Below are 16,336 nucleotides of genomic sequence, written 5' to 3'. Positions count from 1 at the left end.
ATCTGATGGGTTGCCTGTTAGAAATGGTGTACCTCAAGGAGGCATCTTGGGCCCAAACTTATATAATATTATTACTTCTGATCTTCCTGATTACCCACCAAGATGTGAGAAATCTCTGTTTCGTGACAATACAAGCATTTTCGTAAAAAGAAAAAGCCTCCGTGTCATATGCTGTCGGCTGCAAAAGAGTCTAGATATATTTTCTTCATATTTGCAGAAATGGAAGATTTATCCTAGTGCATTAAAAACACAATTATTTTTCCTTCTAAATCAAGAGTTTCGTTTCTCAAGCCCACCAATAATCACGTTGTTAAGATAAACGGTGTAATCTTAAATTGGTCTGATCAAGTTAAATACTTAGGGCTAATTTATGATAAAAATCTTACTTTCAAGAAGCACATTGAGAATATCCAAACAAAGTGCAATAAATATATAAAATGTTTACAAACAAATATTTAGACCAGCAATGTTATATGCAGTTTCCCAACTCCTGAAAATGATATTTGAAGCGTTTTCGCAGGTTTAGCTCGAATGAACTACACAGGCTTACTAATGTGGAAACATTAGAAAATATGTCAAACCAAATCAACAATAAGTACCGACAAAAATCGATGTAATCCTCAATTGCAACGATTAGCTCACTTTATAGTCAATGAGATAGGTATAAGATTGGGTTAAGGTATAATTTTAATTTCATTTTGTTGCTTGTCATGCAGGTTTACAATTTTCCTACAATTGTATTTACTTAACTGCGAAAGCAATTACAATCTATTAATTAAATAAAATTCAAAATGTATGTTATAGCGTTGACCTTTTGTCGCAGAACACAGAAAATAAATTCTGAATAAATATTAGTAAATAATTAATTCAACACAAGTCTTAAACATGGATCATGAAATATATTAGGCATTATTTTGACATTGTTCATAAGAACAAGTCAATTCTTTATAGGAAAAAAATTGTCTGATCAAACAAATCAGAAAAAAAGTTTACTCCAAAACAGAAATTTTTTTTAAAGCCTGATTGGTGTAATGTCTTTAGCAAAGTTGTAGACAGTAATTAATTTTGTCGAAAAAAAAAAACTACAGAAATGACAACAACAGCATTCTCACAGTCTCAATGCAAGTAACTTTCAGTGTCATCCGTGTCAATTTTCAATGAAAATTCGGTCATTGAAAGAAATGTGATTTAGTATCGTGTGATTTAGTATCCAAATTATTTAGCCAATTCATTGTATGATGTTGATGAATTAGATAGGCTGACTTACCGAATCCTTGTCGTTAAACATGTTTGGTTGAGAGCGGGGCGTTTTCTTATTCATTACTGCAATAGAAGCCAGGATACGGTATATTCTGTTTGATTCCCACATTTTTCCACATATTTTGGTTTTGCATCGTATTCAGTTATTTGACTCACAGAGCCCATTAAACATCACAAAAAAGGGAATTTCACCCATATTTTTAATTTAAGCAAATTTAAGAAAAAAAACCTTTAAAACACATACAAGAAAAAATTCATTTGGGAACGCAATTTTTACTGAAAAGCGGGACTCATGACGAAAATTTATACAAAAAAATCCTTATCGGGGGCTGAGATATCAACATTTTTACATGTGATGGAAAACTAACCATTTGTACAAAAATGCCACTAAAGCTCAATATCTCAATTGCACTGTGTTTTATTTTGCCGCGTGTACGATTAATTTAATAGTGATATGAATGTTGATCATAGCCATAACGTATGTTTGGAGAAGTGTCAGGATATTCGGTGTACAGTTTCTCATTTCGACGGCATTCTGAACACGGCTGAACATGTTTGAGTTAAATAGAGTGGGTGACAATTTTCTGAAGGGGTCTAAGATGATTTTTTGCGAATATAAAAAATTGATTGTGTTTATTAATGTTTCTGGAGAAACTTCGAATAACGAGAATATCCAGACCTTTTTGCAGCCGAATGCATATGACGCGGAGGTTTGTTGAGGTATATGATTCTGAAATATATGATTGGACTCAAGATACTTCTTTGAGGAACAGAAGAAGGGAATAATAGGCAATCTTGACAGATTTAGCATATAAATAGTTGAACTGAAGAGTGTGGTCAGTCACACAACTTTATAGCTAAAAAATTTTATGTCAAATGCTGTTGGTTGCTTTTGCTGTATGTAGCAGAGCAGCCCCAGTGAAATAAATTTCAGTTTTACTAGTATCGGTTACTGCAAACTGATGAGTAGTTGATTGCCCATGACGAAAAACCAAATATGCTCACTTGCCAACATTGAATAATATGTGTGATTATTCTATTAAGGGTAAGTTTTTTCAAACAGCTACACTGGGGTCTTTTTTTACGCGGTTGATTGAACCGCTTTTTAGGGGTGAGATTAGATGTACTTATACTGAACTTATTTGATACCGCGTACAAATAGTCTTACATATCACATAAAAATAATCCGTGTTATTGTAAAAAATCGCGTTTAATAAAACGCATAAAAATAAACCGCGTAAAAAAAGACCCTAGTGTATTTGCTTTTAGATGCAAGTAAATTAATTGGCTGATATCTTGATGCTTTAGCTGCATTCTTTTTGGGTTCTAAACACTGGCAAATTTGTTTTTGTCGCAATAATAACTTTAGGATTAAATTCATAATTTTTTATTGATTATTCTGCAATTTCAATATTGTCAACGCAATTCCTTGTTTTATTTACATTAAAAACCAACTAAAAGAAATCGAAATAATTATTTGTTTGTGGTATTTTTTTCCCAACAGGTATTAAATGAAGCTGTAGGAGCACTGATGTGGCACACAATCATCCTCACGAAAGAAGATCTGGAAAAGTTCAAAGCGCTGCGGATAATAGTTCGCATTGGAAGCGGGGTGGACAACATCGACGTGAAGGCCGCCGGCGAGCTGGGAATCGCCGTGTGCAACGTACCCGGTTACGGTGTCGAAGAAGTCGCCGATACCACCATGTGTCTGATACTGAACCTCTACCGGCGAACGTATTGGCTTGCGAACATGGTTCGGGAAGGCAAGAAATTCACAGGTCCTGAACAAGTGCGGGACGCGGCACAGGTAAGCGAGAATCGTCGTTTCGCATTTGGTGGCGAGTTTTCCTTATTGATTATGGCATTTTATTTTTTAGGGTTGTGCAAGAATACGAGGAGACACCTTGGGACTAGTTGGTCTTGGCAGAATAGGCAGTGCGGTGGCTCTACGAGCGAAAGTGTTCGGTTTCAACGTGAGTTTCTACGATCCGTACTTGCCGGATGGCATAGAAAAATCCCTTGGCCTGAACCGAGTGTATACCCTGCAAGAGCTACTATTCCACTCAGACTGTGTGTCGCTACATTGTACATTAAATGAACATAATCATCACTTAATTAACGAGTTCACGATTAAACAGGTAGGTTTTGATTTTTTTAAATACTCAACACCACATAATTGTCTTTATACGAAAACTACTACTGAATCTTATTTTGAACTCCATCTTGGAATTAGAGGCCTGGCGCAGATACCAGGATTATATCGTTGAATTGGACTTGCAGTTTCTTATCTTGGGTCTAGTATTGAGTTTTAAGATTTAAACATTTATCCATGAGCAAAGTTGGAAAAATACTACAAGAGTGAATCGAAAAACACACACCAATGCTCGGGTTAAGTTTTCGATTCTCGGTGAAACACCGATCTTGGCATTGTTTTGTTCCGAATGCTCAAGGCAAATGGAACTCTCTCTCTCTAACATCTAATAGTTTTTTTCTTTACTTAAGTATCTTCGATATCATTACTTGATATGGTTTTGGCTATCTTGGAATCGACGATCAGGAACTCCGTGATAACGTAAGCGTCTTTGGAGTTCGTGAGGATGTGATTTTTTTTTAATCTATGATAACTGGAATTTTTTATTCTTATTACCCATGTAGGGTGGACTCGTTTTAACTCTTTTCCTTCGCACAAGGTTTTCACAAGTGAAAAGATCGAAATACACATTTACAACGAAAATGCTACAACATATCGTGAAGGAAAACTCGCTGAAGTGAGGCTCTTTTCAAGCCTTTTCTCCGACAAGCACAAAACCTTATATCTTTTTAATTATGTTTTACAATAATTGCACTTTTACGGCGCTTAGTTGCTTCTTTAGGGAAACTCGGTGCAAATTTTAAAACGAAATTATCATTTACATTAAAAAGAATTGAAACTGTGACGATACAATATAGCACTACTGGGTTTTTGAACTAATTATAACGAAAAAATCCAAGAAACTCAAGTTGTAAATGTTCACCTAACATTTAATTCATGTTTTACAATTTGAGCTTGAGCTTTACACCTCACATTTCGCAGTTGCTCCTTCGTGATCGATTTGAGCTAGTGAAGTTGCACAAGGAACCAGGTATATGGCTATTAGTTTGCCATCTTCAGTGTTAAACAATTCAGTAACTACCGCTTTGTGTGGATCGCTAACGGCGCTGTCAACGTCCTTATGATCGTTAGGGTAAGGAAGGATATTGTAAAGAAGGAGGTGTAACAGTCGTTGTTATCGGAGACCGAGTTCACCTCTGCATCTCCACGACTGTGACGGACAGGAAGGGTTGTGTCACCGTGGCATGTGACTGAGTCGGACAGTGTTGCGCGTGAAGTTAACTCATTGCAAAAACGAATGATGAGTGTCTACTTCGTCAGAATCCCGTGGACCTACACGGGCAGCACGCGCGAGTACAGGTTAACCACTTCGTTATATTTTCAACTCATACAAACTTGAAACGCATTCCCCCATAATTGACATTAAAAGCATAACCCTAAGGTAAAGTGACCAGACGTCCCGCATTTCGCGGGACAGTCACGCGTTCTGACAAAATGTCCCGCGAAATGTCCCGCGTTTATCTAAAGCGTCCCGCGCACCATCGAATTGTCCCGCGGTTTCAAAAAATTGAACCACCAAGTGTCACATATTTTCAGTGGGAAGACACTTCCTGAATTTTTCACTTCGGTTGAAACTATAGAATGTGCCTAAGTTTGAAAATGAAAAAAAAAAACATTCAGTAAAAACAAACTATCCAAAACATGCGAAGTTTTCAGTAAAAATAAAAGTAAAAATAGAAGTAGAAGTTTAAATATGTTTGATTGAAAGAATCATTGTTTTGTAAACTATTGTAAAATAAAACGATTTTTGAAACTCACGTGTAATTTTTGACCTTTTCGAAAATAACTACCCACCTCCGCTTATTGGGTGTTCGCATTTGAGCTTTAGCTATCTGGTCACCCTAAAGTATCTTTATAAACTGTTCAAATGATTTTTTTTCTTGAAAGATAGGATATGCCGGTTTTTGTAATTGAAATAAAAAAATGAACATTTTTGAATTATAATCTGAACTAAGAACCAGGGGCGACTCGTGGCTGTTGAACCTACCTGTTTAACTAGAAATTCTGAAAATAGAGTTTGGGGAAGTAATTACAATTTTATCCGTGAATAAAAGCAAGTAATTCCCTTTGTTACTATTTAAAAATAAAACTAAAAAATAAGAAAATAAGAGCATGAATTTGGATTTTGGATTAATTTTTTGCCTGACGTCCCCATGTGCATTGCACAGGTTGCACCTATGGACGAGTCGCCCTTTGCTAAGAACGTTATTTTGAAAAGTGCTTTAGGATAGTGAGGCGTTAAAAAGCTGTATGATTTTCTAAGCAAAAGCAGCAAAAATAAAACACCTTCCGAAACTGTTATACATGCCTATGGAAATAAAATGGTTCTCGAAAAATGAATAAAAAATATTACTTATTGGTTTAACAACTATTTAAGTGTATGTAACACTTTCGTTTCGTTAATAAATTCTCTTGTTTTCTTTATTTCCAGATGAGACCCGGTGCATTTCTAGTGAACACAGCCCGCGGTGGCTTGGTCGATGACGAAGCGCTTGCCCATGCGCTGAAACAAGGCCGAATTCGGGCGGCTGCATTAGATGTTCATGAGAATGAGCCATACAATGTATTTCAGGTTTATTTGCTATTAGATTCTAAATTTTCCTCTATGTCTGTTGTGGTTTATGTTTGTGGTTTTCGTTCTCTTAGTCCCGCCTCCTTTTATGTTTCGTTCGATAAGTACGATGCTTGCTTATGTTCCAACCAAGCTGCGCTAAGTTTCTATGTCAAATGGTAGACGTGTAACGAATGCAACGCGGGTGAATGTTGAAGAGCATGGAATCGAAAAGTGCATAATTATTATGGCGGAAGCAAATGCGTACCCCGATATTTCATGACATCGATATCGTTGAACTTCGAAAATTATATTATGTACTTACTGTAACGACGCGTTAATGGTACAGTTGATAAAATCACACATTGGCGCCATTTCCATTTCGCGGGTATCATGTTCATTTTCATTTCGGATAGTCAAAACAAATCGTGGCGTTTACGAAAAAATAAAAAACCATTTTTCTTTCTTCGTTGAAGAGTAACAACACGAACGTATAGCCATTTAACAGTGTAACACATCTAACGATCTTTCCGTCCATAGTATCATATCAAACATATCCTTCATATCATTTCCAAACCGTAGTATGTGTAGCTGTTGATAACATTAACATCATTAACACAAAACTCATATCTTGGTTGTTCAGTGTATTGCTTGAGAATCTCGTAATTTCACTAATCAAAGCTGTTATGTTTTTGTGCTTTCATGCTATTTTACCCAAGGGTGCCCTGAAAGATGCCCCTAATCTGCTGTGTACGCCACACGCCGCCTTTTACAGTGAAGCGGCCACGACTGAGCTGCGTGAGATGGCTGCCAGTGAAATTCGACGGGCAATTATCGGCAATATTCCGGATTGTCTACGGAACTGCGTAAACAAGGAATACTTCCTGCGATCGTCGACAGGCGGTGGCGCCGGAGGATACTCAGAAGGTTAGTATGACCGAACACGGTCCATCAATGTCCCCTATCAAACAGCCACAATTTGATGGATGAATTGATCTACCAATAACATTAAAACCAAGATAAAAAACTTATAGCTGGTATAAATGGCGGCTATTATTCAGGTGGATTGCAACAAGCACATAGTACAACACCGCTCGAGGCACCGCACAGTGCTGGATCACACGGGCCGCCCAGTGGTCCCCCACCACCGTCAGTCGCCGTACCACCTGTCTCCGCTCTCACAGCACCACCACCACAAGGTATACAACATTCTATGGTCAGCAAATCGGTATGTTAACAGAAAACGGGTTAAGCAACACGAAACTTGAAACGAACTGTGTGGTTGTAAACGTGTGTTTTAGTTCCTATTGTTTTATCTCGTATTATTTTCCGTTGGTCATCCGTTCCCGGTTATTTTTTTTTGTTTTTGTTCAGCTCCTTTTTGCATGTGTTCCCTGGGTCCATTGTATATTGGTAGTATGCGGTTGTATGACATATTTTCTTGAAGCAAAATTTTAAACTTTCAGCTTTTTCAATGACTTTGAGAATACGCAAGGATGGAAAATCATACAATCGGTTATGCATGTATTTTGCTAATCGCTCTAATGCACAATGTTCATTTTTTTCGTCTGCACATCAATTGTTATTGCTATCCATCCTCATTTACGTTTGGTCCTATTATTTCTCATCACCACTCGATACAAAACACACTTTTAAAATCTTCATTGCGACGCAGCGGAATCGTGCGTTCAGTGTACCATTTTTCTGGTCTCAATGAATGATTTTGATTAGAACACGCACAGTTGTGTCAAAAGTTGTTGCTACTGAAGATGGCTTGTTTTATTGGATAAGGTGCCCTGTGTACTCAGAACGACGAGAAATACGATATAACAGGTTTTGGGTTAGAGAGCTTTTGCTCAGTTTTTAAAACTTCGTACATACTTCAATCGGTAGATTTTTGAGCACTCGCATTGGGGTTTTCTGCTTACGCTACTAAGCGGTAAATTGAGATGCTAAAATATCACTAATTATCCAGTTTTTAATATTAAATTTCTCAGCAGCAAATTTTACATATTACTCGTTGTTACTTGGTTGACTAAGAGAACAATTATCATCATTTAGCTGGATTCATTCAATTCCCATTGCTATATCATTTTCATATACGTTAGATTATGCATATTAACCCAATTGATCCCATGGTGTTGCTACATAAAAATTTCTGCATTTTCAAGTTAAATTCTGTATTTACATATGCTCACCACAGTGGTAAAGTTGGGTGGGAAAAATATCTTGCAGAAATTTTTAATGCACAAATTATGAGCGTTTTTGTGTTATACACAGAAACAATTTTCTTGCAAATTTAAAGACTAATTTATTTTTATTTTTCCTCTTAAACACGTTTACTAACCTTATTCCGCGTACGATCACTCTTAATGTTTTGTTTATACTTGAAAATTTTAAAATTTCCTCATTCATACGACGATTGTCACCATTTTTCAAAAAATTCGCATGTTACACATCCGGTCGTTTCAATTATACAGATAACCTCTAAATTCAGCCTCAATGATCCTAATCTTCAGTTGCACGTACGGAACTTTTGAATGGTTTATTTACACGTTTTTATCACATTGAAAATATTTTAACGTAACCTACTTTTGCTTATTTCTACTCTTTTCCTTTCCCACGGAAGATCTACAATTTCGCTAAAAATTATTCTTTAGAAAGTCCCGTAAATGCTCTTGAAGACAATCGTTGAGGCCAAATTCGGTGCTGCAGAATGGATGGGAAACGGACCAGTAAAACACGATCAAGGAGCAGTCCCACCCACCCACACCTGCGTTTACTACCACACCATAGCATTCAACTACAGAATCATAAAATCATGTACGTTTTGTTTTTCGTTGTACCATCAAGCCATGCGTTTGATTTTCTAGACTTAAAGGTAATGTAAATCGTCGAATCGTTTATATTCGATGTTCTGAGTACGCAAGCCACTCCAGACTTGGTCTAAAAGTGAATTCGTGTAATCAATCGCACAGTCATCAACACTCTGTCCATACCTGAAACACATAGTATTAGCTATTAGCGTTGTTCTCATACTTAACGTAGTTTCTTATGGGAGTAGTTGTACAACCGATGTAAATATCATTGTTTTGGCTCAACACTTCACAACTCTCTCTGAAAATTGATTCAAACGACCATGATGGGTCTTGGAACGTGCCCTGGCCTGGAATCATATATTTTCTTTTCAAAAAGCATTTACACGTTCTATACTCCTGTGTACTACCTTTGAGTGTAATACAAACTAGAAAATTGCCAAAATATGATTCCATGTATGTGCGCTTCGTATCCTGACGAAAAAAAAACCTGTAGAAAATTCCAACAAATTGATCTAATCTTCTTTTTTTATTTTCCCCCCATTGCCAATTCGACACCCGTCGGACAAATCAGCCTCTTAGTGCCCCCGATCCAAGTAATCATCATTCGGTTAAGCCGGAATCATCGGAAGTACATTAGTTTCATTATTATTATTACGTATGGCTTATTATTAATTATAAATATGAGACAAATTGAAAAATCGAGAGAGCAAAGGCAAAACAAAAAAAACATGCGATTTTTTTTTAATTGAGCATTAGTAAGGAAAGCAAAATGCAAATGAGAGACGAAACAAAACAAATAATAAAAAAAAAAACAACGGCAGAATTATATATTGAAAAGTAAGAGCAAACAGTGGGGAACGATAATAATTAAAATGGTAAACAGTAAAAAAAGAAAATGTGAGAAATGCTTATTAGTAAGATGTGAGAAGTTACTGCAAAAGTATAAACAGAAAAACAGAGGAAAAATAATACAGAATAGTTTTGCGTAAGAGAAACTATGTATAGAGATACTACTACAGGTGTAAACAAAATAAGCAGAGCAACAACCACACAACAACTACCGTAATATACTTTGAAACAGGCAGTCACCCATTTAATTATTGATAACAAACAACAACTGTTAATTTTGCTAACAGCTTGAATTTCCTGTTTCATACGGAATTTGTACAAAATGGGGTTCACTTCAAAGGAATCATATTTCTCTAACTTACATTCGCCGACGATAAACGTTGACAAAATATAGACAAAAGATTTGAAACAAACTGGATTGTACTCACATCAATAAAATTACACAAATGAAATACGCCTATGTGTTGTAGTGGTACATTTAAAATGAATTGCTTCCTTTTTTGTTTTAAAACTCTTGATAATACTGAATTGGATTATATTTTATTTTTCTTTGTAAGTAGAAGAACAGAAATTCCTTTTATTTTTTAATGTATGTAGGGATAACTGAAAGAAATCAAGTAGACGAGATAAATAAAGGAAAGAATATATGAGTACGTGTGTATGAAAGTTGTTCATTTTCGAAGGTTGATAGGAGTCGACAAAAAGTGAAAATTTAATGAATGATTTATCATATACTGAGATACGCGTAAAGTCTCCAGCAATCGGATCAGGCCCTCACTACTGTTAGCAGCCAAAAAAAAAAAAACAATGTCTTCGTACGGCTTGCGAGCCGATTTCAAACTACTAACTTTCGCCGTGTCGTTTTCTCGTTAACAACAACGATCTGGATGCTTGCAAGCATCGCTGTTGGGAGCGACATAAGAGAGTGCCATATTTCGAGTGCATTTTGGAAACTTCAACCTAGTGGAATCTGATCTCTTCAAACAACTCGAATCAGGAGCAAAAAGTTTGAACTAAATCCAAGCATAGGTATTTCTTCTCATAATAGTCATGTGAAAACGCACATTTAGTTTGGATAAACTACATATCCAACTTTAAGAATCCTTTGATTCGTTTCGTGGACGGTCAGTGAGGTGCCCCTTTTGATTTTTTCTAGTTTCAATTCGCGAGAAAGAAATTCTCCCGATTTGTAGATGTAGAAAAAACCAAATGCGAGAAAATACAGAGAATTGTGAAACGCGATCAGACAAGCAAGTTTTAATCTAAATAATAAGAACAGGAAACCCCTAACCGTATGCTTTAAGAATGTAAGTGAAATTAATTGAAGAATCGAGGAAATAAAACAAAGTATAAAAAAACTGGACAAACACTAGAACATCCTTACAGAGATACCGATAATGCCGTAGGCATTAATCCAAGCATGAAAGATAATAGTATTTGCACGTTACTATTTCATACCATACATGAGCGTTGGGACATTGTTTCCAATAAGTAGAGTATCCCTTCCAACACAGAAATTTAAACAAATCGGATTGTCGACCGAAGAAGATTCATAGTTTTCCTTGTTGAGCAAAAATTCAAATATCTTCTGTATACCAACCTTCCTACAACAGGTTAGCACACAAAGCCCCGCAGCAGCGAAAAAAGCCCTATTATGCAGTGCTAATAGGAGAATTTAACAGAAAGAAGTCACACGAGTTTACGGAATGTGTCACAACAGCGGAAAATACACTATAGATTTTACTCTTATGTAGAGAGCTGGGCATTCGTTGCTTGAAACCAACTTACAAAAATAACTAAAAAGAAAAGTCAAATAAAAAGGACGATAATAACGAAACAAACATTCATTCCTTTGTGCAAACAAATTATTGAGCAACTAATACGAAGAAGAAAAAGGGTCTGTTAATAAATGGCAAAATCTGGATTCTGAAGGAAGGCATAAATAAAATTGAAATGGGTAAAAATAAATTCAATTAAATCTGTGAGACGTAGTGTTTTATCACAGTTCTCGTGATACTTGGAAAGGTGTTGTAGCTGACGGTAGGTCCAAAAACCTATCTTACTGAAACAGATTTCTGATTCGAAGGGTTGAGGAATAGCTCAAAAATAAGCATTTTTAGCAATATATTAAGCTTATTTCCATTCAATTTCTCGTAGAAATTGAAAAATCGAATGGATTTGTTCGATCATCGCACAACCTTGCCAGCAAATATTTTGTCGGGACCAACACACATTTTTGACACAGTGTAGAAATAATTAAATTCTAGACCCAACGCAATTACAAATCATTTTGCAATTGATGAATAAATGCCGACAGCAGTTTGTTTGCTTTATTTTCATGTCTTTTTAGCATGGAAAGCTTCCTGAAATTTGGAAATTTCTAATTCATAATATTTCTTTTGGGTACACAGCAGCAAAGCACAACGACGATGATTTATTGTTTCACTGTACAATGAAACTTCGTTCAACTTCTGTAGTAAGGTGACCATAAGTTACGTAAAGCAAAAACCTAATTTTTGGACCCCCACTTCCCATATGTAACGAAACGTAACGCCAACACCAACCCCTCATAAAAATTACGTTACGCTGTAGAAGAATTGAAATGAAAACCAATTCCTACCAAATTGTAAAAAAAGTGTACCGCGATAAATTTTGGAAAACATTATTATTAGTTCATCAAATAACCAAGAAGTGTGCTCTGCTTTATTGAACAGATCAGCCACAATTTTCAGAACCCATATACAGTGGAGAAAAAAGTAATAGGTGTAAACATTGCTTACAAATTCATCTGAATTTTAACCTATCATGTATGAGGCATATTTGAACGCAATATCTGTTTGAGATTGCTTACATTATGAGCAATGAATAGAACAATGCTATCTGTCAAAATTCATGGTATTTTGGCCGTGAGCGAAACAAAACTTTCATTGACCAATCTTTTAAGTGTAAAAAATCAAAGCTGTAAAGGAAACTATACATCGTGACGTGACTGTTAATACAATTCACTTATTGAAAAATATTGATTTACGGTTTTCTGTGAGTGGAAACAGTAAGAATGTACCGATAAACTAATAATTCATAAGTTGGGTTTATAATTTTGCTTTTTGTCACAATTTTTTTAGCTGTGAGAATTCTTAATTTTGGTGTTTTCTGAAATTAAATCATTAAAATAAACGTGCTTAACATTTCGCTAGCATCCATCCTATACCACAGAGAGATAAGAACTTTTATGAGGAAAAGCTTTCTAAAAGACACGAAAAACCTATCTTGAATTGTTGTTGAGCTATTTGAGTTTTATCATGGAAAGAATATTCTAAAGTGTGATAATCAACATCGAGTCAACCATTCTTGACTACGGTTGCTTAGCAACATTAGTTTGTTTGAATCTGTATCAATGCACAAGTCTGCGCTGCAGATTACCCTGTAGGTATTTATCGTTTCTTGAAGCCTGAACAATGTCGCCCAGACTTAAAGTTATGAAAGATATTTTAACAGACGGAAGAAATTATCAAAGACACATCTTCCTTCCGAACAAGAAGTATTAAGCTTCTACCGATTCCATCGTGAAAATCAAAAACAATCAGTTTCCGAGAGTGCACTAGAGCTGGCAGAAGACTCAAATGAATTTGGGCCATCTACTAATAAAAAAACATCAAGTTCTGTTAACCGTGGCTCAAAACCGTAAACATCAAAACAACTCGGTCAAGGCATCTTTTGTTAATTAATTGATTAATGTAAATAACAATTAAGTTATAGCCTAAATAAACAGCTGGAATAATCGAGCAATGGGATGGATGATATTTTCATTGATTTGTGAATTTGAAATTTGATCATTGATTCACTGCATCTGAAAGTTACTACATACAATAGAAACAGAGGATTCGAATAAATAGTACTAAGAAGTGGGTTCACCTATCATAAATAAAATCATTTCTGAACTAAAATTCAAAACAAAGTAGGGGATGGTTATTTTTAAGCGATAAAAAAATGTTCGTTTCGTTTTTCGTTTTCGGGCGCAGAAGGGGGCCGTAGGGCCAAGTCTCCAGTGATTAATCACTTTCCATGCTGTACCAAGAGAGAGATGTAGATTTGGCATCGCAGAATAATAACCTCAGGGGTCTAATGAATACATCAGAACTCATATACATACACAAATACATTAGAGTAGGGCGTCGTTACGTGGAAAAAACTAAAGTTGATAGCAGAATTCTGGAGGATATTTTGGAACACCCTTATCCTTCTAACTAAGCTCTCCCTGCTCCATCCGGAGCCCCAAACAATTCCAAACCCATCGGAAGTCGATCGGTCCCGCCCCCGCACCCCAAACCTGTACGAGAATAGAACTGACACATAAATTATAGACCAAAACGTGATGCGCAAAGAGTGAGATCGAAAACTCTTGTAAAACCGTTGAATTGGGGCTTCTTATATGCAAAGTAAACAAACTCGAGCTTGGCATTTCGTATAGAATATGTGTCGTAATTAGAATACATTTTTGAATCACACTCATTTGTGGTTCAACAAAATGCCTAAGTTGTGCTCAAAATTGTGAGTGATGCATTGGAACTCAAACGTTGCGAGTTTTCAGTGAAACAAACCATCCTCTATTTATTCTTATAAAGTTCATGACACCTTCCAGTGCGTACTTGAAGTCATGCGAAGTTGATCTAATTTACTAGAACTGTTCAAATAGAATAAAACATTCGCAGATGGTTGTCGGGTTTACTGCTTTTCTCTTTGCGCACCTCACCTTACAACACAGACTCTTGTTTCTACTACTACGGCTTCTACAACTGCACAGAATTAAGAAGAATGTATTTGTCACATTCTAGATGAGAACAGAGCTTGCACAATGTGGTCTGGTCCACGTGTGAAGAGAATTCACCAAAACTTTTAACAATTAATATTGTCATGAATCCTCCCGACATAGGAGACTGCCGAGATCAGAGTAGGAAGAACTAAAACATAGGTATCTGACTCTCATGATCTCCCTTAGCTTCCATCCGCCACCCAGAAGCGCGCGCCCTTGGGCTGTCAAAGCTGGAACAACTTTGTGGCTCTATCTTGAATTTGGTTCTGTAAAGCTATACGAACCCAAAATTGAAGCTCAACCACCAAGCCCAGGGGTTTTGAAGCATTAAAAAAATATTTGGAATAAAAAAAAACCTGAAAAATAGGTTTTTTAAACATTTTCCAGAGTGGTCGCCATACAAAAGTTTTGTTGTTACACCATAACCAATCATTTTCCGGTTGAGCCCCCAGACTATCTGAAACGTTATTTTGGAACACCCTAATCCTAATATTGGCATCACCCCAGCAAACATGAGGATATGTTTTCACAGGATTACTTTTTCTCAGAGTCCTGTGGCCTCGTTCCACCTTAAGACACGCCTTGAGTCATTGTTTGAACGATGCTCAATACTATACCGTTGTTATAACATTGTCAAAAAAAAAAAACTAATAAAAATCATCTAGTGGGTAGGATCAGGCTTGCGAATGTCATTTTACCATCTGTTATGTTGCCGATGTCCGGACGTTTTTAGCAAAAGATATACATACGTTCTTCGATAGATGGCTAATAATACCCTCTGTAATCGTCTGTAAATCCAGTATGGTTATATGCTTCATGCGAAGTGCTAATGCTATCGGTCATATGAGCCGTTGCGGAACAGAGTGGTCTAAAGATCTTTTTTTTTCGAAAATGAGTTTTTTTGCATAATATTGCTATTTGTTCATTAATTCAATTTTTATTTACCAGATTTATAATTTATCCCATTGCGCACATTAGCTACTACACTCATAATCATTCATTTTACTAGCCAAGACATAGTTTACTAATATATTCCTCCATTCCATTTCTCCTAACTCACAATTCGCACTACTTGAGAACATTCCCCCGATCCCTACCAGTACACGATGGAGTAAAAAGAGAGGTAGTGCTAATAGACCCAGGTAACGTGCATCGGATTCGCAAAAAGATAAGCAAATTTTTATTTCTATTTCTTTGGTATTCATAATTATAATTATAATTTTTATTATAATCATAATTATAATTCTCATTATCCTAAACATGATCGATCGTTACTATTGAATCATAGCAATCAAATACAGTTTTAAGCATAACTATATTCTATTATCATTATTATCATTATATTACATCTTTCAATATAACTGAATGGGGATGATATTAGTAAAATAGGTCATTCCCCGCGGGATGTTGGTTTCATTTGTTTTTATCAAAAATAACTTAAATGGTTCTCATTCAGGTCATCAATATCGAAATAAGCTCAATTTTATTTTTCCTTGCTTCATCACTGAAAGGCAAAGATTCCACACGGTAGATCATATGTCCGATAGCAGTAATTTTATGCTGGAAGGCATGGTTAGAAGTTCGAATTTAAAGTGGTTGTCATAAGAAAATCACATAGGAAAGGTAGAAGAGGATTTCCCATAGGCGCTCATTTTGTTTGTTTGTGAAATTCTCCTCGAAATGAAAAATAATTGTCTTCCATACATAATTGAGTAAACTTCAAGTAATTGTGTTGTTCATCATGTGTTGTCACATCGTCGGGAGAGAAGCTAATCTTCCAAAAGACACATCGCTTCTTTCACCGGGACGCTCGGGAACAGCGTTGTTGCGTCGAGAGAAACCATTATCACATTTTTGATTTTACCATATTTTTTGTGAAAAAGCATATGCTT

General features: G+C 36.0%; 1 protein-coding gene across 26 annotated transcripts in view; it reads left to right on the top strand.

The window, feature by feature from the left end:
- Positions 1 to 11,602, top strand: part of LOC129718170 (C-terminal-binding protein) — a 74,786-nt gene extending 63,184 nt beyond the window's left edge. For 12 of the 26 annotated variants that reach the window (XM_055668639.1, XM_055668638.1, XM_055668636.1 and 9 more), the window contains exons 3-8: positions 2,765 to 3,070; positions 3,141 to 3,401; positions 5,847 to 5,987; positions 6,686 to 6,893; positions 6,986 to 7,194; positions 9,357 to 11,602. In XM_055668639.1, the coding sequence (XP_055524614.1) occupies positions 2,765 to 3,070; positions 3,141 to 3,401; positions 5,847 to 5,987; positions 6,686 to 6,893; positions 6,986 to 7,194; positions 9,357 to 9,422 (1,191 nt within the window). In that variant the 3' untranslated portion in view covers positions 9,423 to 11,602. Of the gene's footprint in view, positions 1 to 2,764; positions 3,071 to 3,140; positions 3,402 to 5,846; positions 5,988 to 6,685; positions 6,894 to 6,985; positions 7,195 to 8,595; positions 8,790 to 9,356 lie in introns of those variants that run through there. The other 14 variants (XR_008726822.1, XR_008726821.1, XR_008726820.1 and 11 more) reach the window with 14 other exon arrangements.
- The last annotated feature ends 4,734 nt before the right edge of the window (positions 11,603 to 16,336 follow it).

Source organism: Wyeomyia smithii, chromosome 1, assembly GCF_029784165.1.
Source record: "Wyeomyia smithii strain HCP4-BCI-WySm-NY-G18 chromosome 1, ASM2978416v1, whole genome shotgun sequence".
Lineage (NCBI taxonomy): Eukaryota > Metazoa > Arthropoda > Insecta > Diptera > Culicidae > Wyeomyia > Wyeomyia smithii.
Note: the sequence above shows the minus strand (reverse complement) of the source record. Positions and strands in the feature narration are given on the sequence as shown.